Source organism: Mus caroli, unplaced genomic scaffold, assembly GCF_978045245.1.
Source record: "Mus caroli unplaced genomic scaffold, Mus_caroli_1 scaffold_11, whole genome shotgun sequence".
NCBI lineage: Eukaryota > Metazoa > Chordata > Mammalia > Rodentia > Muridae > Mus > Mus caroli.
Genome location: NW_028227266.1, coordinates 74297818 through 74322324, shown reverse-complemented (window position 1 = coordinate 74322324; position 24507 = coordinate 74297818). Strand labels below are relative to the sequence as shown.

The following is a 24507-nucleotide window of genomic DNA, read 5'->3' as shown; positions in this document are numbered from 1 at the left end:
TCTTCTGAACAAAAACCACATCAAACTAAAGCAATCTTACTTGCCCATTTTGAATAAGAGAAATGAAGGCTCCTGTGTGAAAACATAGTTTATTTTCTCATCCAGACATCTGTAGTTTACTTTTACAAAATAGCAGACAAAATGGTTCTTTGCATTAGTACAGAATGTGTGAGATTGAAATATATACTATAGCACTTGAGTTATAAACACACAGCAAATGCATTATCACTCCGCAGTCATCATGGCTTCCACACATTTAGGATCTCATCAGGAAATAAACATAGCTTTTGGCTTAAATATATAGAGTCTCTGATGCTTTCTGTATCTACAAAAGCCGGTCTAAAACTACCACCATCTACAAAAGTGAAAGGCGTTAGAATAAATACAGTTTTGCTATCATGCCGTAATAAGACTTAACTATAGAAAGCCAGGAGCTGATCACTTCAGGCAAGCTACAGTAGAGCCTACTTAACTGCGGCTCGAAGGTGCGCTACGGGAGTCCAGGGGCAGCGCTGCCTCTGAACCAGAGCCGGCGGGTTCTTTAGGGTCCAGCCATTCTGTGATCTGGATCAGTCCGCTGGCCAGTCACTAACTATGATAAAGAGAGGCAGCATAGGGACTCTCTTCATCCCTGAAAAAGAGAAACAGTGTTTACAACTGTAGTCAGAAACAGACACATATAACTTATTAGCCACGTGCCAAAAAAGAGCAAAACAATACAACAGAACACTAAATGTGCCTGGAAGCCAGGTGAACAGGCACACATGTTCAGGTGTAGCTTCCGTCTATGGGGCTCTCAGTTACCAGATAAGAAGTAGCATCTGCTTACATAATATTTAAATATATTAAAGATACAATAAATTATATTTTTATTCTATTATTTATTATTCTATTAAATTATATTTATTATTAAATTATATATGCCAGATGGGAGGCTGAAGCAGAGGAATGATAAGACTTTGAAGCCAGCTGAACTACAGTGAGACACTGACTCAAAATAAATGAATAAATAAAAGTTAAAAGGATTTGAGGTCCATAGAACAAATGGTATATATTATAAAATAGAAATTTAAAAATGAAGACTAAGAAATCAATATATTAACCATTAAAAAAAAAAAAGACAGTGGTTGAGCCTTGGCATCAATTCTATTCACAAAAAAATAGCAAACAAGATAAAAGGGAAACAGGGGTTTGTGTCCCTTCATGAAATCAAATAGGAAGAAGGACACACTTATACATAGAGAGAAAGGTTTACCCTAGTGTCAAAGTTAAAGGGCTCACGAAGAATCTTAACATAAGGGAATTCTGGGTAACAAAGAGTTACCCAGTAACAAACAGTGTTGCAAGTATCTGTATTTTATGTCTTCTCCTTGAAGATGGCATGAGCCGTTCTAGTTCCAGCAGCTACCTCACACTACTAGCTGGACAGTAACACTAGGCAGAGAAGCAAACCCTTTATGCTAAATAACAGAGACAGACCAGACAACAGGAAAAGCCTTGTGTATCGTGAAGCAACTCTGTTTAGATTTCATGTTAACAAAGAAGCCTTCCTAGGGCTGAGGAGATGGCTGCCCATAAAGTACTTACACTGTCATGGGGACCTGAGCTCAAGCCCCAGAACCGACAAAAAGCCAATCACAGGAACAAATTCATAATAATCCCAGTGCTGGTAAGGCCAAGTCTAGGGGGATCCCTAGACACCCAACCAGACCTACTTAGCAATCCCAGGAGACTCAGTCTCAAAAAAACAAGGTGTACAGGATCCTGAAGAAAAGCACCCATCGCTGACCTCTGGCCATCACACTCCCATGCACACACACAGCCACACACACACAGGCACCTGTACACACACACACATACACTTTCTACAATTAAAACAGGTTTTTAAAAAGGGCATCTTAAGAGTATTGGTCCAGACACTGACACCTATATCAGGAACCTTCACCTGCTCTCTTCTTTGAGTTTCCTGGCTGCCTGTGTTGAGAGTTTAATCTGTAAGTCAAGTCTTTGCAGGAAATCTCTGGCAGACACTTCCTCGGGTTGCGCAGGCTTGGGGTCCGGGTCCTGAGGACTGGGAGGGGGCAGTTCTTCCTCAGACACTACAGGCTCCTCTTCTTGACAAAAGCTGCTGTCAACAGTTTCATTTTCCGGAGAATCAATGGAGTTAAGTCCATTAAACAGCAAAGGCTTCTCTGACAGGATTGGGATGCTCAGCGTCTTCTTCAGAAATATACAGTCATTGGTAAACAGTTTGTTGGCCCTTTTGATCTGTTCCATCTAAAACACACACACAAAAAGAAATGCAGGGTTATATACAACCATGTTCCAGAGTTGAAATTATTATAACCGTTGAATAGTACATATTCGTGAACAATTGCGTGCAATGCTGTGCTGGCTTGTGTTACAGCAACTTGACACACACTAGACAGAGGGACTCTCAATCGAGAAAATGCTTCCGTAGATTTGCCTGTAGACAAACCAGGAGTGCATTTACTTGATTAGTGACTGACTGATGGAGGTGGACCCATCCCACAGGGGTGGTGCCACCCCTTTGCAGGCAGTCCTGGGTAACAGAAAGAAAAGCAAGCTAAGGTAGTGATGAGAACAAGCTAGTAAGCAGCACGCCTTCATGCCCCTGCATAAGCTCCGGCCTTAAGTTCCTGGCCTGAACTCCTTTGATGACAGACAATAAACTGAATTAAATACTTTCCTCCCCAAGTTGCCTTCCCCCAAAAAACATAATATTTTTATTAATTACTTAGGAATTACACACCATGCACTTTGGTCACTCACTTCCCAGTCTTCCCTGGCCCACCCTCCCACCCTTGCCCCACCCTCTACAAAACAAAATAAGTCCAACTTATGTTGCCCATATACTCACTTGGAACATAGTCAAACTCCCAGTGGCCACCCCCTTAAAGAAAACTGAGTTGATCCATCCCTGTGTGTCCAGTCCCATCCCCTGTCCCAGGTTCTCCCCAACCCCATCATCAGTCAGGACTCTTCAATAGCTTCCTGTCTAGACTGTTTCTTTAGCTGGCAGTTTGGGAGAGGTTGTCCCAGAGGCCTTCCATGTCTCTCCTTCTCAGTTATGAGTCTGCGGGCATCGATACCACTGCAAAAGAGGCTTCTGTGCCCAAAGCAGCTGATGGCAGCAGGGATCACGGACTTCCACATGGTTTTCTGCAGTAGCATGGATCGTGCACATAGACTCAGCCTCTGGTGGCAGCATGGAGCTCAGACCTCAGCATCGCCTCTGGCATGCATCCATGGTCCTGCAGCACAATCATGGAAGTCTTTTGAGGAGACTGTATTGGCTGGTGTTGTGTATCAACTAGATACAAGGGTCCTCAGAGAGGAAGGAGCCTCAGTTGAGAAAAATGCTTCCATGAGATTCAGCTGTAAGGCATTTTCTCAATTGGCGATCAACAGGGGCAGGCTCAGCCCATGGTGAGTGATGCCATCCCAGGGCTGGAGGTCCTTGATTCTATAAGAAAGCAGGCTGAGCAAGCCAATAAGCTGCACCTTTCCTGGCCTCTGCATCAGCTCCTGCCTCCAGGTTCCTGCTCTGCTTGCGTTCCTGTCCTGACTTGCTCCAGTGACAAACTATGATCTGGAGTGTAAGCCACTGAATAAACCCTTTCCTCCCCGACTTGCTTTTTGGTCATGATGTTTCGTCGAGGCAATAGAAACCCTGACTAAGACAGAGACTTGATCCAGAAAATGAGCAGTTCTTCATCTCAGATATCTTGTTGCTCAGGGTGATCATGGGCATTGCATTTGGAGATAGAACTTGCGTGAGCTCCAGGTTGCAATACACCATCCTGCCCTCTGCACTAGCCACACACTCTGAACAAATCCATGCTTGCAGTCTTCGGACCCCAGTAGTATCACTTCCCTCCTCAACCGCAAGTTACCTTTGATCATGGTCTTTTATGAGAGCGATAAAAACTCTACCTAAGACAAACGCATTCACTACATTCAAGGGTCTTTCCCTCTGCAAATAACTCCTATTTCAAGAATTAGCATGAAAGTCATTTCCTGCTATACAAGCAGGTTTATTTTGTTTGTTTTGTTGTGGGCTTTTTGTTGTTGGTTAGGTTGGGTGTTTGTCTGTTTGTGACAGGGTCTCACATCACACAGTTTGGCCTTGTCACTATGTAGCCAAGGATGACTCTGAACTTCTGACCTTTGTATCCACCTCCCTAATGCTGACATTATGTGACACCATACCTGGGGATCAAATGTGGAGTTTCATGAATACTAGGCAAGTTCTCTACCAACTGAGCAACATCCCTGCCCTCTATAGGCAACTTCTAACATATATTATCTCCTCTACAAGGCACCTTTTACCATCAGTAGTCCTAAATCACTGGTGTACAAGGATGTGGAATTGTATCCCTTATTTATTTTTATTTAAAATACATTTTTATTATTTTATTATGAGTATGGCTGTTTGGCCTGTGTGCATGTCTGTGTACCACATTCATGCAGTTCCCTTGGAGGCCAGAAGAGGGCATTAGATCCTGTGAAACTAACATTACAGGGGTGGTTAGCCACCACTTGGATGCTGGGAATCAAACCCAGGCCTCTGGAGGAACAGAGCTCTTAGCTGCTGATTCATCTCTCCAGCCCCTTTATACTCACTTCTTTCTAATCTGGACATTTCTGTTACCTGGCTTTTCAAAACAAATAAGTCTACTGATAAGTCTATCTTACTTGTTGAGGGATCCCTCTATCTCTGGAACTCTGCTTGGTGAATTAATAGACCCAGGAGGTGGTAGAGGCTTGTGTATAAACAGAATGTCAAAGCCTGCTGAGCTATTGAGGCGGCTTCCTAGAGAAAGTAGAATCTGCTTCCGATCCTTCTGACTTCAGACGGGCCTTAAAGAATCGGCATCCGAGGGCCGGGCAAGAACAGGAGATAGGAGACATTTCACTAGGACCGTGTCACTTTTTATCGTACAGAGAGTGAATACTCACTCTGGGGTTCCCAGAAGTTGTGCACACGGGAATGGCAGGTAGACAAAGGTTTACTATCTCCAACCCTCACAGCCTATGGAGGCCTTACCCTACCCACTGAGGGGTAATGGAAGTGAATGCAGACTAGAGCATACATATCTCCCACAACCCTCACAACAGCTCTGCAAGCCAGATCTCTTTACAATTGAGAAGACAGGAGAACGTGGCCTAAGCCCACGGTGAGGGCTCACACTCATTGGCTCACGGCACTGTAGAGTACATCTCTTGCTACTCTCCTCTGTTGTGGGTGCCTATACTTTCCCATACTAACCTGTGAACTTGCACCATGACTGGTACCCCGCAAGCACCATGTGGTTCATTTATGCAAAATCGTTCTAGTGAGTTAAAGATGCAAAGTTTAGTGAGATAACGAAACACCCTGACTGGCCTGGTTCAAGCCTTTACATTGATTCTGGGTGCAGAAGAAAAACAAAACACATTCCTGCTTCAAAGAGTCTAAAGAAACAACAGTCAAATAAATGGCCCCCATCCCTCCTGCCTTGCTTTGTTTTGTAAGAGGGTTTTACTACATAGCCCTAGCGTTCCTTGAACTGGGGAGATGGCAAAGGTGAGAAAGAGAGACCATGATGGATGGGTGGGGACATTTTAGAGACAAAATTAAAATCTAAATAGCCCAAGTACCTCTCTGGTTAGCAGGCTCAGATTTGAGAGAATTAAATAAGGTGAAAACTTTGCCCATGTAGACTGAGGTATGTCCCACTCTACCCACTTCTGGGTCCCGAATGTCCAGATCTTCCCATCTCCCTCGGTACACAAGCTTGCAAAGGCGGACTGGGACCACTCCAGAATGCATGGGAGCTTGTGCTCACCTCCACCCCTGCAGTACCCCAGCACCTCGGCTTCACGACACACCACTTCCATCCTAGAAGGAATGTCCAAGGCAATGTGCTCTCTTTCCTGCAGGAAGAAGGGCTGAGCCACTGCCAGTCACCCTGCTACCATGTGTAACCTGCCACTGATGCTACCTGGAGGATGGCGTGTGGGTCGCAGCCTGAGGCCAGACTGAAAATAAAGCCCACTTTTCACTTGGCTTGGTGTTTCGTTTTGGTTGTTTTTATGTTGTTTGTTAGTTAAAAACAAATCTTTACCTAGTGTCAAAGAAGGACGCCAGCCACGCAGAGAACAACAACTGCACGGCAGAGGAGGAAAATTGTGGCAAACCTGGGGGACAATAAGCTTCCAGAATCTATTGCCTCCCTGTCTTGTGGCCAAGATCAAGTGTAGAAGCCAGAGTTTACTTTGAATGTTATAAGAAGCCCTTGGACAGGTATAGATACAAGCCTGTAATTTCAATGCTAGGAAGACAAGGAAGGGAGACCCCTGCAACTTCAAGGCTAGCTATGAGCGGCATACACAGGAAGGCAGAGGCTAGCCTAGGATACATGGTGAAACTCTTGCTTCAGAAAAGGGTGGGAATGGGATGCGAAGGTGAGAATGTAGTTCAGCTAGTAGTTTTTGTTAGTATGCTTAAGATCCTCCAACAATGGTGGCTCACATGTTTAATCCCAGGATCGGCATAGTAGCACATAACTCTAATCCAAGGATGAGTATGGTAGCACATGTCTATAATCCCAGGTCAGGCATGGTAGTACATGACTGTAATCCCAAGACACGTGTATCTGCAATCTCAGCACTTGGGAGGTGAAGGCAAAAGGACTGGGAGTTCAAGCCCACAGAAGCTCCAGAAAACACAGTTGACTTTGAGGCCAGCCTGGGACACATGAGACCCTGTCTCAAAAACAAACAAACAAAAAACAAAACAAAACAAAACAAAATGGTAGTTCTTGCAGGATAAAGGAAAGAAGAGATGTGATCTAATTATAGTCAAAGATCACTAACTTATAAACAAAAATCAAAAATCAACTACCCAGGAACTGTGGGGTACGTCGTCTGAAAGAAAGACTGATGGAGCCGGTGAGGAACAGAAGGCCAGTTACAGAGGAAGCAGCAGAAGCCATGTAACTAGATAATCCAGGACACAGAGGACATTTTATCTTGTGAGGAGTGCTTTCTATTTCCATCCAAACACAGGTATGGAAATTTCACCTCACAAGAAAAAAGGCCAGCTCATGATCCACGCAAGGAAAAACTGGAAAATGCATTTCCATGGGCCCTCTGCTCATCCTGACAGCCACTCAACCCTGAGGACAGAAAGTGTAACCTTTCAGAGTAACTCGGAATGCCTTGCTGTTTCTCAGGAGTCGGAGGTTTAGCAATCGAACAGCTCCATCCTCTCTAGCCAGGCAGGAGCAGCCTGACCCAGTGAAACCCGCCTGCCATCTGGTCGCTAAGAAACAGACTCTAGATGGCAAGTAAGAACCCTCAGGCAGAAGGAGGCAGAACAAGAGGAGCTGTCACTGAAGTGGCTCTCCTGTAAATACATTTTGTGAAAAGGAATTTAAACTGGAGGGAGTTCACAAGACTTAGCCCCAAATGTTATCTCACAGCGGCAGCTAGATTGGCTTGTGGAATAATTTCATATCCATGTACAACTACCATTATTTTGACAGGAAACAGTAAATGGCTCTCTTAATGCACCATGTCTCTGTGACCTATTCCATTCAGGTGTTAGTGGTAACCAGACCCTTCCATCACCATGCACTCATGGGGAATGGGATGCTTTTTCTCTTTTTACATTCTCAAAAGAATTTGTGAAATCCACTTACAGGAAATGTCCCCAAAACGTAAATGTGTGGTGTGTGTGCGTGTATTATTTTAATTATAATATAGAATTATAACTTAACTATACACACACACACACACACATATACACATATGTCAGAAGGTATAGTATCTGTCTCCTGGAACTGGAGACAGTGAGTAAAATGGCTCTGAAGGTAGCTTCAGGGAAAAGAAACTTTCTGAAATTGAACTGTGACAAGGAAGTCACAATTGTAAGCTTATTAAACATCACTGAACCATAACACTTAAGGCAGGGTAAACCCATGCTCCATACTTATTCCTCAGCGACAGTGTTGGGGGGCAGGGGGGTGGGAACACATAAAAACTACTAAAACCTGAAATCACAAATGACCCTGTCATCCCTTTCACTCTGGGTGACACTGTGACAATCAACAACCCCCAGCAGCCTCAGTGGTTACCATTAAGAACAGCCCAGAAGTCACAGAATTAACTCTAACTCCCAGGACCCTTCCTCCCTCAACAGGAAGACCACTTTCTCCCAGCAAGGTGTCTTTAATGTGGGGGAAGCGTGCAGCAACTCGGCTTAGTAGCTAAATGGAAGAGGAAGAGCAGACCTAAGACCTGAACTCTGTCCCAGCACTCAGCCGGTATAAGCATTTCTCTGATACACAGTGAGTCTAGACTGTGTCAAAGAAAGAGGGGGGAGGAAGCAGAGTTTATGCAAATCTGTCTCCTTTGCTGTCTCCTTCCTATTTGCAGCTTTTGTGCTGTTCTCTAGTTTTTCCAAGGTTTCCAAATAAACTATTCTTAAGTGGCAATTTCGAGCTGTGACCAATTTCCCCCAGTGGCTTGGATACAACAGGGAGAGGCCAGGATGCTGGAATCAAACAATAGTTAAATCAAGAGCCAGAGCTAAAGGGGCCTTAATGTCTCAGTAGAGATAAACATTGCAGGGACATTCCAGCAAGTTTACGTCTGAGGTTTGAACTTCAGTCAATGGTTTTCTCAACCCGACCCAAATGGTTTCAGTTTCCCAGAACCACTTCCTCAAACTCTAGCAGAGATGCTCCAACCTAACCCTGTGTGTAACTGAGTGTTAGACTCACAGCTGGAGGAGGCGAGGGCACCAACAGCACCCACCAGCAACTGTGGCTGGCACACAGAACTGGCCTTACCTGGGGAATGGCAGAGTCTATAATCCCAAGTTCTGAAATGGAGGCTGGAGAACCAGGAGCCCTAGACTAGTGTGTGCTAGACAGTGACTTCAAGGCTACATGAAACCTTGTCTCAAAAGAAGTAAGAAAGGAGGGCCTAGAAAATGGCTCAGCAAAAGCGCTTGCCACCATGTCAGATGACCTGAAATGGGTCTCGGGGCCCCACAGGGTGGAGAGAGAGAACTGACTCCTGTAAGGTGACCTCTAACTTCTACTCACATCCTGAGGTGCATGTCACAGCTATCCCCAACCTGAGGAAAGGGGTCATTTTTAAAATGTTCTTATTTATTTCATGTGTATGGCCTACATGTATGTGCCTGGTACCCAAGGAGGTCAGAAGAAGGAATCAGATCCCCTAGATTTAGATATAGATGGTTGTAAGTCATGTGGGTGCTGAGAACCAAACCCAGGTCCTCTGAAAGAGCAGCAAGTGCTCTTAACCACTGAGCCATCTCTCCAACCCCACTTTAATTTCTTTTTGTTTTTGTTTTTAAGAAAAGAAATAGGCTTCCAATCAATTCTTGCATTTCATATCTTCAGCAGGTTGTGCATCCTCACTCAGTCCCAGCCTAGGATCCTCCCTTCTAGAGCCTGCTCCACTTCACAGGCTACAATCCCTTACCGCCCAGACGTTTTATGGATTGAGTTCACACACACATGAAGGACCTGCTAGAAAGAGAGGACATTGTATCGTGTAACCTTGGTGTTTAACATAGGCCTTAAGTAACCCAGGTCCAATACAAGTAGAGGAAGAAAGGATGAGAATGAGTTATTGGTGAGTTACTGAAGAAAGGACACTGTGGAAATATCATATTTTCCAATTCACTGGAGAAAGATCTGGGGCCAATCGACCTGGCTCAATTCTTTTTTTTTTGGGGGGGGGGGAGGGTGCAGGGGGGTCGAGACAGGGTTTCTCTGTATAGCCCTGGCTGTCCTGGAACTCACTCTGTAGACCAGGCTGGCCTCGAACTCAGAGATCCGCCTGCCTCTGCCTCCCAAGTGCTGGGATTAAGGCATGCACTAGCCACCACTGCCTGGCAGTCTGGCTCAATTCTTGAACAGAATTCTTCTTCTTATAGAGAGGCCCCCCGGGTCTCCAGGCAGATGTCTAAGTCAGATATACTCAATGGAAACAGTAAACAAGTAAGCAGAGCAGGCAGACACAGTCTTTTTTACATTGTGAAGGACACAAGAAAAGAAAGTTCCTAGGTGAGAACCCTGCAATCAAGTTGCCAAAATACAGATTCACAATGTGTCAAGTGAGTTTATAACTGTATTCCTACATCACATTCCCAGCTGGTTCCTGTGTGGCCCCTGGGTTACAGTTCAGACATAGCTGATGGGATCAGCAGAGGACCCAGCCCCAGCCATGTCTCACCACATCTTCCCTTCTTTACTGCTGTTATCCTAGTTACTCTTCTAGTTCACTGCATCACTACAAAGCCTTCATCCTATCTTGTTTCCCTTGGTCCTGGTCCATACAGTCTATCGTCATAGCAGCAGCCAGAATAATCCTTTACGGGCAGGCATGGCGATGCATACCAGCACTCCAGAGGCTGAGGCAGGATTACAAATTCAAAGTCAGACTGGGATTATACAGGGAAACCTTATCTCAAGACAAAACAAAACAAAACAGAGACAGAGACAGAGACAGAGACAGAGACAGAGGCAGGTGAACCTCTGTGAGTTGGAGGCTAGCCTGGTCTACAAAGTGAGTTCCAGGACAGGCAAGGCTAAGAGAAATCCTGTCTTGAAAGGCCAAAAACAAATAAGGAAGAAACAAAAAACAGGTGTGATGTTGCCTTTAGAAGAACATCCAGCCATGTGCAGACGAGAATAGAAGGGTTTGTGTCTGGTGGGAAGAGCTGGGTACTGTGAAATACCCTACAATGCTTAGGACAGCCTCCTGAAACACAGAATCTTCCCATCTGTATGAACAGAATGTCACACGGAATGCACACCTTACTCCAGCAGGTGAAAGCAGAAAGATCTGGACTTCAAAGTCACCCTTACCTACATGGGGAGTTCAAGGCCAACCTGGATTACATGAGACCCTGGCTTGAAAAAACTAAAAAATTTTTAAAATGTATTAAGAATAGTGTTGAAGTTGAGAAATCACATTTGTGACCAGAGATTGAGTCCCTAATTCTTTACATCTGAATTTACGTTAGAATCAGAAGTTGGGGCTGGCAAGACACTTTAGCAGTTAAGCGCACTGATTGCTCTACCCTGGACCAAGTTTTTATTTTCAGCACCCATGGGGTGATGGCTCACAACAGACTTTGACTCCAGTCCCAAGGATTTGCCCTCTTCTGACCTCCACAGGCACCAGGCACACATGTGGTACACAGACATACATGCAGGCAAAACACCCCTGCACATAAAATGAATAACCTTTTAAAAAATAAAATAAGATCAGAAGCCTTTATAAAAGTAAGGACAATCTGATTTATACTTTAATAGGGAAGGATAATAAAGTTAAAAGTAACACAATCCGCTTTAGACAAATCACAGGTTAGAAAGCATTTGAACAAAAGTCTACATCACACTAAGTATGCGTTTAGCAGAAGCAAGCAATTCCAGAAGAGCATGTGTCACATGGGAGAGAACAGAAAAATGGCCTCTTTTGGATATCACAGATTCATAAGTATACACATACTAGCCTAGTAGCTAAGATGCACAGAAACCAGACAAAAGTGACCCTCCTCCTTCAGTGAGCAGGATGCCGAAAGCTCTGGCTAAGAATGCAAACCGGAAGTTTAATATTTAGAGCAAAGAAGATCCTTTATCCTTGTGTCAACTCAAGCCAGTCTTGGTAATAACCATATTTGGAAGTACCCTGACCACTTATCTACCTTCTCATCTGCAGAAAGATGAGCCACACCTGTCTCCCCTTAGGCTTCTTATGAAAGCCAAATTAAGTAAGAAAAACGCGGAAACAAACAGAAGCGGGAGAGGTGGCTCAGGCTCACAACCATCCGTAACGAGATCTGGTGCCCTCTTTTGGAGTGTCTGAAGACAGCTACAGTGTACTTACATATAATAAATAAATAAATAAATAAATAAATAAATAAATAAATAAATAAATAAATGGGAAAAAAAGAATTAAAAAAAAGCACAGGATGCTCTTTCAGAGAACCAGGGTTCAATTCCCAGAACATGCATGATGAGTTACAAAATCTGTAACTTCATTACCAGGGTAACTGACACCCTCTTCTGGCCTTTCTGGGCACCAGGCACACAGAAGGTGCACATACATTAATTCAGGCAAAACACTCATACACTTAGATTTTTTTCAGTTCTGTTTTTCCTAGGCTCTGACCCAAACCAGCCCCCAGTGAATGCATGAAGGCAGGCTGTAAGTATATGTTCACATTTAGAACTGTGGATAAGGGTCTCAAAATGGTTTGATCAAGCTCTCAAAACGCTTAAATGATAGATGGAAAGACATGCTGGTAAACAAACACCTGGTTAAATATGCAAAATAGGTTACTCTGAAGATACAGGCGAGATCATCTTTCTTCTGACTGATGCCCACGAAGCTTCAGGAAAGATCACTGAAAACGGATACTGAGCTCCAATGTAAAAAGGCCATCACACAGCTCACAGTTAATTATAAGTAATTTTAATGAAACAATTTGTTCCCTCGGGTTTCCGTGATCTTCCCCAAGGTGTAATGCAATATACCCAAGACGCACACCCTTATAAATTCGTAAAACACGGCCCTCCAGCTCACCTAGACCACAGTTCCTGGCTGCTGTTTAGCGACAGGTGTCACGTTCAGGGTCGCCAGTGAGCACAGGGGTGTAATTTCACTTCTAAATAAAGAAGCAGAATCGATTGAACCAGAACCATCCACGGGAAGAACTGTACATCCTGACTCATCACAGCTTGTTTACACAGCGCAGAATTCGTTTCGGTGTGGCTTTGAGTAAATAGGTAGTGAGCTCCGGGGAGGAAAACGGGGAAAGGTGGCTGTGGGTAGTGCCCAAAACGCGGGCCTCCTTGGTGTTTCTCGCCGACAGATAGGAGCTGAGACTGGCAGGGCACTGGGAAGGCCATGCACTAGCTGGTCAGGGGAGCTCTGGCGGGCCGCCCCTCTCCGCAGTAGCAGCAGCAGCAGCAGCAGCAGCAGCTTAGGCGCCCATTGCAGTTGCGGCAGCGCGCGCTGGGATGCGGCGCGGGGACGCGGGGACGCACGGCCTGCTCCCCACCCTCCGCTCCCATCCCCGACCCCGCCCGGGGACCGCAGGCCCGGGGCCGCGGCGGCGCGCCCTGCTCACCGTGACTCCGTACTTGAGCGCGATGCCCTGAAGCGTGTCCCCAGCGCGGACTCGGTGCTCCACATGGCGCTCGATGACGCCGGCGCCCAGAGGCGCCCGCACGCTGGCCGTGCTGCCGTACGAGCGGGTCTTGGTGCGGGCCAGGCTCAGCGACAGCTCGGCCTCCTCGGGCTCCGAGGTGGAGCGAGAGCGCGGCGGAGGGGAGGGTGCCGAGGGCCGGTGCGCACGAGGGCCGCCTTCCCGCAGGGCCGGCGCAGGCGAGAGATCCGCCATGGGTCCTGCCAAGGCCGCCGGGGCGCCGAGCTCGCCAAGGGGGCGGCGCCTCCTCCTCCGCCTCTTCCTCCTCACTGGGGCTGCGGCTGGCCGTGCCGCGGGGGCGGCAGGCGCGAGGCCGAGGCGGGGAGCTGCGGGACCTGCATGGCGCGCGCCGCCCTCCGCGGCCGGCTTCTCCACGGCCCCAGAAGTCCGCGTGCTGGTGGGGATAAAGGCGCTGAGCCCCGGCTGCAGTGTGCGGGTCCTGCCGGAGAAGGCCCTGCGGAAGCGGGAGAGCTCCGAGGCCTGTGAGCCGACAGAGGCCCAAGGAGGAGTCCTGGGACCCATGTGGACCCCAGAACCGTGCAGACAAGAAAGAGTCCGCCCAAAGCCTGCCCTGGCCACAGTACACCCCCACCAAGCTTTGCTTGCCTTTACAGATTCCTTATTGGGCAGCCTGCTTGCTAAGTGGTACCCCCTTAATGACATCAAAATCTTGGTGGCAGGAAACCTTAAGATCACTGAACATAGATAGCTTCTTCAGGTCCCTGTCCACCTGGGTGGTACAGGTCTTCTGACATCCTCCCAACACACACACACACAACACACACGCACGCCCTTGACAAGGTACTGACCTCAGTCACACACTAAGCCAGTGCTCTTATCACCGACCTATGTATACTAATTCTTTCTGTTTGGTACTCAGGCCTGCTGGGTAGCCTCTGACTGCCCTGCAATTGTTGGTAGTCCATTCCTCTTTGAAGACCAGTGCCAGTTTCAGGGCTAGGCTTGTGCAAAGTTAACTGGTATCTTCTGCCCTAGCTCTTGAGAGATGCCCCACACACACACACCCGTTCATCCATCCTTCCCTCATCCCCACCCCAACCCCCTACCCCCCCCCCACACACACACACACCCGACTCTAGGTAGAAGAAAAGAGTTGTCTCTTGTTTCATTGGTTTTCTGAAGTTTGGTATGTTGCTGTGCCCACAAAAACAAAAGAAACCGTTTAGGACACACTGGAGGAAGAAGAGCGGCAGCAGTAGTCCCCAGTATCACCCACCCCTTAAAGATTCTTCAGTTGTTCCCTGAATATAAACCCACATTGGCACCCAAGTCAGTAGTTTTTACTTTTCACATATGTACCGCATCCTGACCAGAGCCACTTAACCTCCTTCCTTACTCCCACCTTCATTTTGCCTGTGTTGTTCCCTCCATCAGCAACAGTATTCTCCCAAAACCCTGTCTACTGCTCATTTGTCCATTTTTAGGTTTATTTTTTATCTATGTGTGTGTTCTGTATGTGTTTGGGTGATCGCGGAGGCCAGAAAAGGCTGACAGATCCGCTGGAGCTGGGATTGCAGGTGGTTGTGAGCCGCCCGATGTAATCGCTAAAAAAACCAAATCCATGTCTTCTAAATGAACAAGACGCTCTCTTAAGTGCTGAGCTATCTCTCCAGCTCTGTTTTGAAAAAAAAAAAAAAGGTTTCGTGTAGCCTGGATCTCTTGGTTCCTGCCACCGCTTCTGTGTACTAGGATTACAGACTGTACCATCACAAGTGGCCGTGCTGTGGGCTGAACCCTGGCAAGCTCTCTACCAGATGAGCTACACCTCTGGCCCCAGCATTTTAGTGTTCTTTTTCTGAAACTCGGTCTGACCTGTGTAGGCCAGGGTGGCCTTAAACTCAAAATCCTCCTGCCTGAACCTCCAGAGTGCTGGGATTACCTGCGTTTCACTACATCCAATTTGTTTATTTGTGTTTGTTGCCTGGGACTCATGCTGCCAAAACTGGTCTAGAGCTCCCGAGCTCGGGTGATCCCACAAGCACAGTAAATGCTGTAAGTAGATTCCCAATCCATTGTTCCCAGATTTCTTCCATCTTTAAGGTCCTTTTTCAAATAGTGCTCTTGAGCAGTGCATAGGCTAGAATCAAAGGCTATATTCTCCATGGGATTCTTTTTCTGATTCTCCCCAAATTGTCCCTAGCCCAGCCTGCCCAGCTGTTATTATTTCCCCCTTAGACCCTCCAGGGTGGTTTGTGCCTCTTGTTCAGTTTTGAACTGTTTTCTTTGAAACATTTGTGCGTTTACCTTATCTCCTCCACCAGATGCATACTCCCGGAGGCATCACTGGTTCTCTCCCAATATTTTTTTTTAAGCTCCAGCAATGCCTACTTCAATAGAATAAAAAATACACATTATTACATGTACCTGAAGTTCAATAGAAAAATATTAAGGTCTGAATTGGTTCCGTGTGCACTCCCAGCTGTGATAAATCTCTGCTATAAGAACAAAGGCAATAGGGCAGACAGGCTGTCCTGAGATTCCTGAAGTTAAAAACTGAAACTAACTTTCCACTTCTTTGTAGTTTGATTACCTCGACACTTTGTCTCAGTGACTGGAGTCCGAATAATTCAACAGGCAATTCTGAAACGTTTACAAGCAAGGCTGATAATAGCTGGAGTAGAACTGTTCTAACTAGTAAGTGTTCATCAAGACTTAGGTCAATGCGCTGAGCACTGTAGTGGACTCCCAAAACCCAAGCATTTAGAGCAGAAGCAAGAACTTTCTGCAAGTTTGGGGCCAAGATGCTCTGTAAAGCAAGATCCAGATCTGTATCAACAACATAGTAAGGGAGATTCTGTATCAATAAAACAAAACAATGATAAAATAAAACGTTTTCAAACGATTTGTACAGTGAGCTGGACTGCTACTTCTGTTCACTGAAAAGATTTTGTGTTAGATCAGTTTGATATGAACCTTGAAAGGTTGGTAGAATATACCAATAAAATATTTTCTTTCCTGGAATATTTTATATGTTATGTAGTTGGATTTATACAGTATATAGCCTTCAGACTAATTTCACATATCTAGCCATATGTGTATATGCATATATAATGTTATATATATACATATACACATAAAATATACATATATTATGCAGTTATGTATATATACATGTATTTGTAGCTTAAATCTTGTCTCTAAAATACATTTATTTAATTTAAACAAAAAATGGGGTGCTGTTAACATAGTTCAGTGGGTAAAGTCATTTGCTGCAAAAAGCTGGCAACGTGAGATTGTTCCTGAGCCCATATAAAGGTGAAAGGGGAGAACCAACTCCATAAAGTTGTCCTCTGGCCTCCACATGCATGCGATGACACTGGTGTACTACACACACACACTATTACACCTCATTTCCTCTCACTACTTGGCAATGTTTTATTGTTTATCTATTCACTAATTGAAAGACGTCTCTTTTGCTTCCAATTTTTGGCCAGTGTGAACGTCTGTGTACAGGTTGATGTGTGATCATAAACTTGAACTCATACAGGAGCAGATTTGCTAGATCTTACACGTGTTTGGCTCTGTGAGAGACTGACAGACAGACTGACTGTTGGAGTGGCCGTGACATTTTCCGTCCACAGCTGCACTAGCACTTGGGGCAGCCCCTGTTTAGAATTGTAGCCTGAACCTTGAGGCAATCCTTTTGCTTCTGACCCCACCCCAACTCCCACTTCCCCACCTATCTCCAGCTCTTCTCCCTCATACCCCGCTTTTAGATCTTACTGCATCAGCTAGTACTGTGATGTTAGTTAGAAATACTGAGGGAGGAGATCCTTGCCTTGTTTATGGAGTGAAGGGAACACGTTGTTTCTCATGGCTGGGTTATGTTAGCTGTAAAGTTGTTTTCTTTCTTGCTTTTTCTCTTTCCTTTTAAAGGCCCTCTTTCTTAAATCAAAGGAGTCTCCTTTAATTCCAAGTTTGCTGAGAGCTTTTTATCACAAATACACATTAAATTCTGTCAAAACCTTTACACATGCATATATTGGTATGGTCATCTTTTTTCTTCTTTCCGCTGTTGATGTAATCAGTTAAACTGGCCTCTGAGAATCAAAGCACTTGATCGTGGTGTATAATTTATTTTATATATGGTTTAACCCAATTCACTAACACTTTGTTAGGCTTTTTTGTGTCTGTGGGAGTTACTGATCTATGAGTCTCTTTTCTTGTAATATCTTAGGTTTGGGATTAGGGTAATGTTGGCTTCACCTGATGAAATCAAATATTGTGGCTGCTTTAGCTTTCTATTAAAGATTGTATAAAACTGATAGAATTTCTTTCTTAAATATGTGGATAAATTCATCCTGAAACCCTGTTTAATCTAACAAATGTTAGAGTAAAATGAAAGACTAGATTAGAAATATTTAGGAAAATCAACAAAACAAAAAGGTAGTTCTTTGATAAATGAACAGAACGCATGAACTTTTCTATGGCCTGACCAAAGCCAGTGGTTAGGGTCTCATTGCTGTGAAGAGACACCACACCCAAGACAACTCTTATAAAGGGAAACATTTCATTGGAGCTGGCTTACAGTTTCAGAGGTTTAATCCCTTATCATCATGGTGAGACACATGGCAGTGTCCAGGCAGACACCATGGTGGAGGAGAATTCTACAACTTGATTTGAAGGCATCCAGGAGACTGTGTGACACACTGGGTGTAGCTTAAGCATATATGAGTCCCCAAATCCCGCCTCCACAGTGACACACTTCCTCCAACAAAGCCACACCTGCTCTAACAAGGCCACATCTCCTAACAGTGCCACATCCTACAGGCCAAGCATTCAAACACATGAGGATATGAGGGCCAATCCTGTTCAAACGACCACAGGGAGAGCGACTGAACACAGGGATTCACACTGAAGAGATTATAATTGGCAATAAAGGAACATCAATACTTACCTTATTGAAATAAAAGGAATAATAAAGGTATATTATGAGCAACTATGCTAATAAATCACATAACTTTAATGGAGTGGGAAAACTATCAGAAAGATGCAAGCCAACAAAACTAATCCAAACTGTGCAAGGCTGCGATACCCATGGTCCAGCACCTGAGCGAGATAGGCATGCAAGGCTAATCTCAGCAAGTTTCCAGGCTAGCCTGACATACATGACACTCTGTCCAAAAAAAAGAAAAAGAAAAAGAAAAAGAAAAAGAAAAAGGAAAAGAAAAAGGAAAAGAAAAAGGAAAAGAAAAGACCTATTTAGTCATTTTAAAACTTTGGGGGCTGGCGAGATGGCTCAGCAGGTAAGAGCACTGACTGCTCTTCCGAAGGTCCTGAGTTCAATTTCCAACAACCACAGGGTGGCTCACCACCACCCATAATGAGATCTTACACCCTTTTCTGGTGCATCTGAAGTCAGCTACAGTGTACTTATGTATAATAATAAATAAATCTTTTGGGCCAGAGGGAGCAGGGACTGAACGAGTGGGGGATGGGGGGGCGGGGGGGAAGGGGGCGGCATTGACCAGACTGAGCAGAGGTCCTAAAAATTCAATTCCCAACAACCACACAAAGGCTCACAACCATCTCTACTGCTACAGTGTACTCACATACATAAAATAAATAAATAAATCTTAAAAAAAAAAAAACCCAAACTTTGAATAGATCCAGAAATCTTCCCACTTACCATGCTGTGCAGACAGACAGAGGACACCAGAGACCAGCCTGCCACCACACCACACAGTATGGGCAAAGGAAGGTACCCAGGGACTCACCCACTGCCAAGCCACATGAGACTAGCAGAAGAGGACACCAGAGACCTGCCCTCAGCAGGAGCCACTACAATGTGCAAGTATGTGGTGGACAGATTGGAGAGAAAGAAGCACACAGTATGAGCATTATGAAGAGAGATGGAACTGGAGACTTAAGGGTCGAAAGGAATAGCCTTTTGTGAGTAGCCGACCGACCCTGTCACCTGAGGTCATGGTGAAGTCCCAGCCCATGCTGCCACTGAGGGCCATGTGTGGGTCCATGGCATGTCTGTGCCAATGAGTCTCAGATTACCACTAAAAACCTCCCTGCAGACATTCCTGGTCTGGGCTACCACCTGGAACCACATAAATGTCCAGGGGTTGTGGAGAGCTGGTCCCACCCCTCACTGACTGTCGCTCTAGAGAGCTGGCTCTGGCTACAGCACTTGGTAGAGAGGGCCCTGCATGTCCCTGGGCAGCAGAGTAGAGCTGGCCCTGGTGGGGAAGTGCAGTACATGTAAGCTGGTCCCACCCCTCATCTGCAGTCAGTGGCATAGGTGCAGGGATGATCCCCCCACCCCTCACCACCTATGGCAGTCGGAAGATCTGGCCCCAGGGTCGAGAGAATGGGAGAGCTGGCCCTGCCCCTCACCAGCTGCAACACTCAGGAGAGTGAACCTACACCTTGACTGAGCTGAATAGTGGAACTGGCTCTAGCTACATGGGTGGGTGAGCTGGCCCCTTGCCAGCTGAAGCATCGGGTGAGTTAGCCAGGGCAGTCCTAGAGAGCTCATCCTGTGGCACAGAGGTGGGAAGTTTACCAACATAGCTACCACCCAGGCCCAGATCCCGCCTAAAATCTACCTCATCTATGACTGCTGGAGCATGTGACTGGGTAGGTCCAGCAGATAATGGAGAGGAGTCCTGGTGAGGACCCAGGATTGATAATGTACAGTAGCCAGAGGCCTCAAACCAGACCAATGACTCATTGCCATGAACATTTTTGCAAGTACAGATGTGTAGACAAAAGGAGTGCTATGGGACACCCTGTGACAAACTACAGTTTCCACAAGATTTTCTATGCTTCGCTTTATTTTATTTATTTTTGTTGGTTTTATTTTGTTTAGGAGGATGCAAAGGCAGAAGGCAGATACAAAAGGGACAGGGAGGTGAGTGAGATTCAGGTACACGATGTGAAACTCCCAAAGAACCAATGCAACGTTTAAAAGAAAACAAAACCTTTGAATAAAGAAAAGCCAAAGCCAGGCCTGTGGGTGCATGCTTATAACCTGAGTCATTAGAAGACCTGCGGTTGAAGGTTGCAAGTCAGAAGCCATTGTGGACCATACAGTGACATTCTGCCTCAAAACAAGGACAAAGAAGAGCAACCAAAAAGATAAGAATCCTAGCACATACCTTTATGCCAGCACTCTGGAATGTTGAGTTAAGATCAGAAATTTGAGGCTAGCATCGGGCTACGTTGTGAGACGCTTTCTCAGAAACAAAATGACTCTACCAAGACCCAGAGAGCTTTGCCAGCAAATTCTACCAAATATTTAGAGAAAAATTAATGCCATGCTTTCACAAACATTTCCAATGGATAGAAGACAAGAAAACACTAACATTATTCTATAATACTAGACTAATACCAAAACCATTCAAAGCCATGAAAAGAAAACCTCAGACCAATATAACCGGTGACGCACAGTGGAACTTTGTCCAGAAAGAAAGAAAGAAAGAAAGAAAGAAAGAAAGAAAGAAAGAAAGAAAGAAAGAAAGAAAGAAAGGAAGGAAGGAAGGAAGGAAGGAAGGAAGAAAGAAGAAAGAAAGAAAGAAAGAAAGAAAGAAAGAAAGAAAGAAAGAAAGAAAGAAAGAAAGAAAGAAAGAAAGGGCCACAGGCCTCATCCGGCCGGATCAGCGCCGGGGTAGCGGGAGCGCAGGGTTGCCTGACACCGGCCAGCTACCCACGACCCCCGCCGCAGGATTTTGGGACTGCTGGTGAGTGGAACACAGCTTCTGCTCCAATCCAATTGCGCAGGACCTGAGACTGCATTAGTTAGGGAAGCAGAAACCGCCCTGAGTAGGACCACAGGCCTCATCCGGCCAGATCAGCGCCAGGGTAGCAGGAGCGCAGGGTTGTCTGACACCCGCCAGCTACCCACGACCCCCGCCGCAGGATTTTGGGACTGCTGGTGAGTGGAACACAGCTTCTGCTCCAGTCCAATCACGCGGGACCTGAGACTGCTCTGGTTGGGGAGAGAGAAATCCGGCCTACATAGGGCCACAACCCTCTTCCGGTCAGAAAAGCACCGGGGCAGCTGGGGCACAGGGTCGGCTGACACTCACCAGCTACCCACAACACCCACCACAGGATCTTAAGACTTCTGGAGAGTGGAACACAGCTTCTGCTCCAATCCAATTGCACGCGGGACCAGAGACTGCATTAGTTAGGGAAGCAGAAACCGGCCTGAGTAGGACCACAGGCCTCTTCCGGCTGGACCAGCACCGGGGTACCGTCAGCTACCCACGAACCCCGCCGCAGGATTTAGAGACTGCTGGTGAGTGGAACACAGCTTCTGCTCCAATCTTTAAACAGTGACAACGATAACAACTAACCCCAGAGATTACCAGATGGCGAAAGGTAAACGTAATAATCTTACTAACAGAAACCAAGACCACTCACCATCATCAGAACCCAGCACCCCCACTTCGCCCAGTCCAGGGCACCCCAACACACCGGAAAAACTAGACACGGATTTAAAAGCATATCTCCTGATGATGATAGAGGACTTCAAGAAGGACTTTAATAACACACTTAAAGAAATGCAGGAGAACACTGCTAAACAGGCAGAAGACAATAAAGAGGAAGCACAAAAATCCCTTAAAGAATTGCAGGAGAACACTGCTAAAGAGTTACAAATCCTTAAAGAAAAACAGGATAACATAATCAAACAGGTAGAAGTCCTTACAGAAAAACAGGAAAACACATCCAAACAGATGATGGAAATGAACAAAACCATACTAGACCTAAAAAGGGAAGTAGACACAATAAAGAAAACCCAAAATGAGGCAACACTGGAGATAGAAACCCTAGGAAAGAAATCTGGAACCATAGATACCAGCATCAGCAACAGAATACAAGAGATGGAAGAGAGAATCTCAGGTGCAGAAGATTCCATAGAGAAAATCGGCACAACAATCAAAGAAAATGAAAAATGCAAAAAGATCCTAACTCAAAACATCCAAGAAATACAGGACACAATGAGAAGACCAAACCTACGGATAATAGGAGTGGATGAGAATGAAGATTTTCAACTCAAAGGACCAGCAAACATCTTCAACAAAATTATAGAAGAAAACTTCCCAAATCTAAAGAAAGAGATGCCCATGAACATACAAGAAGCCTACAGAACTCCAAATAGACTGGACCAGAAAAGAAATACCTCCCGACACATAATAATCAGAGCAACAAATACTCTAAATAAAGATAGAATACTAAAAGCAGTAAGAGAAAAAGGCCAAGTAACATATAAAGGCAAGCCTATCAGAATTACACCAGATTTTTCACCAGAGACTATGAAAGCCAGAAGATCCTGGACGGATGTTATACAGACACTAAAAGAACACAAATTCCAGCCCAGGCTACTATACCCAGCCAAACTCTCAATTAACATAGATGGAGAAACCAAAGTATTCCACGACAAAACCAAATTCACACATTATCTCTCCACGAATCCAGCCCTTCAAAGGATAATAACAGAAAAAAACCAATACAAGGACAGGAACCACGCCCTAGAAACAACAAGAAGGTAATCCCTCAACAAACCTAAAAGAAGACAGCCACAAGAACAAAATGCCAACTTTAACAACAAAAATAACAGGAAACAACAATTACTTTTCCTTAATATCTCTTAATATCAATGGACTCAACTCCCCGATAAAAAGACATAGACTAACAAACTGGCTACACAAACAAGACCCAACATTTTGCTGCTTACAGGAAACTCATCTCAGTGAAAAGGATAGACACTACCTCAGAATGAAAGGCTGGAAAACAATTTTCCAAGCAAATGATATGAAGAAACAAGCTGGAGTAGCCATTCTAATATCTGATAAGGTTGACTTCCAACCCAAAGTCATTAAAAAAGACAGGGAGGGACACTTCATACTCATCAAAGGTAAAATCCTCCAAGAGGAACTATCAATCCTGAATATCTATGCTCCAAATACAAAGGCAGCCACATTCATTAAAGAAACTTTAGTAAATCTCAAAGCACACATTGCACCTCATACAATAATAGTGGGAGACTTCAACACACCACTTTCACCAATGGACAGATCATGGAAACAGAAACTAAACAGGGACACAGTGAAACTAACAGAAATTATGAATCAAATGGATCTGGCAGATATCTACAGAACATTCTATCCTAAAACAAAAGGATATACCTTCTTCTCAGCACCTCATGGTACCTTCTCCAAAATTGACCACATAATTGGTCACAAAGCAGGCCTCAACAGATATAAAAATATTGAAATTGTCCCATGCATCCTATCAGATCACCATGGACTAAGGCTGATCTTCAATAACAAAATAAATAATAGAAAGCCAACCTTCACGTGGAAACTGAACAACACTCTTCTCAATGATACCTTGGTCAAGGAAGGAATAAAGAAAGAAATTAAGGACTTTTTAGAGTTCAATGAAAATGAAGCCACAACATACCCAAACTTATGGGACGCAATGAAAGCATTTCTAAGAGGAAAACTCATAGCTCTGAGTGCCTCCAAAAGGAAACTAGAGAGAGCACACATTAGCAGCTTGACAACACACCTAAAAGCACTAGAACAAAAGGAAGCAAATTCACCCAAGAGGAGTAGAGGGCAGGAAATAATCAAACTCAGGGGTGAAATCAACCAAGTGGAAACAAGAAAAACTATTCAAAGAATCAACCAATCAAGGAGCTGGTTCTTTGAGAAAATCAACAAGATAGATAAACCCTTAGCCAGACTCACTAGAGGGCACAGGGAAAGCATCCTAATTAACAAAATCAGAAATGAAAAAGGAGACATAACAACAGATCCTGAAGACATCCAAAACACCATCAGATCCTTCTACCAAAGGCTATACTCAACAAAACTGGAGAACCTGGATGAAATGGAGAAGTTCCTAGACAGATACCAGGTACCAAAGTTGAATCAAGATCAGGTTAATGATCTAAACAGCCCTATATCCCCCAAAGAAATAGAAGCAGTCATTAATAGTCTCCCAACTAAAAAAAGCCGAGGACCAGATGGGTTTAGTGCAGAGTTCTATCAGACCTTCAAAGAAGATCTAATCCCAGTTCTTCACAAACTATTCCACAAAATAGAAACAGAAGGTACTCTACCCAACTCATTCTATGAAGCCACAATTACTCTGATACCTAAACCACAAAAAGACCCAACAAAGATAGAAAACTTCAGACCAATATCCCTTATGAATATCGATGCAAAAATCCTCAATAAAGTTCTTGCTAACCGAATCCAAGA

The 24507-nt window shown here is 44.9% G+C and overlaps 1 protein-coding gene across 2 annotated transcripts; it reads right to left on the bottom strand.

The window, feature by feature from the left end:
* Nucleotides 1-70: 70 nt before the first annotated feature.
* Nucleotides 71-14039, bottom strand: Lysmd2 (LysM domain containing 2). Of its 2 annotated transcripts, XM_021172634.3 has the most exons (4): nucleotides 13184-13354; nucleotides 12637-12718; nucleotides 1946-2277; nucleotides 71-631 (listed from the first exon to the last, which is right to left on the bottom strand). In XM_021172634.3, exons 3-4 carry the CDS (start codon nucleotides 2275-2277, stop codon nucleotides 589-591), a joined length of 375 nt encoding a protein of 124 aa, XP_021028293.1. In that variant the 5' UTR covers nucleotides 12637-12718; nucleotides 13184-13354; the 3' UTR covers nucleotides 71-588. The 2 variants fall into 2 exon arrangements, with proteins under 2 accessions (XP_021028293.1, XP_085700924.1); XM_085844798.1 differs by lacking the exon at nucleotides 71-631 and having other exon boundaries at nucleotides 2244-2277; nucleotides 13184-14039.
* Nucleotides 14040-24507: the final 10468 nt, after the last annotated feature.

What these genes read in the sequence shown, in the direction of transcription:
- Lysmd2 (XM_085844798.1), bottom strand. Translation starts at nt 13,924, where the DNA reads ATGTCATTAAGGGGGTACCACTTAGCAAGCAGGCTGCCCAATAAGGAA.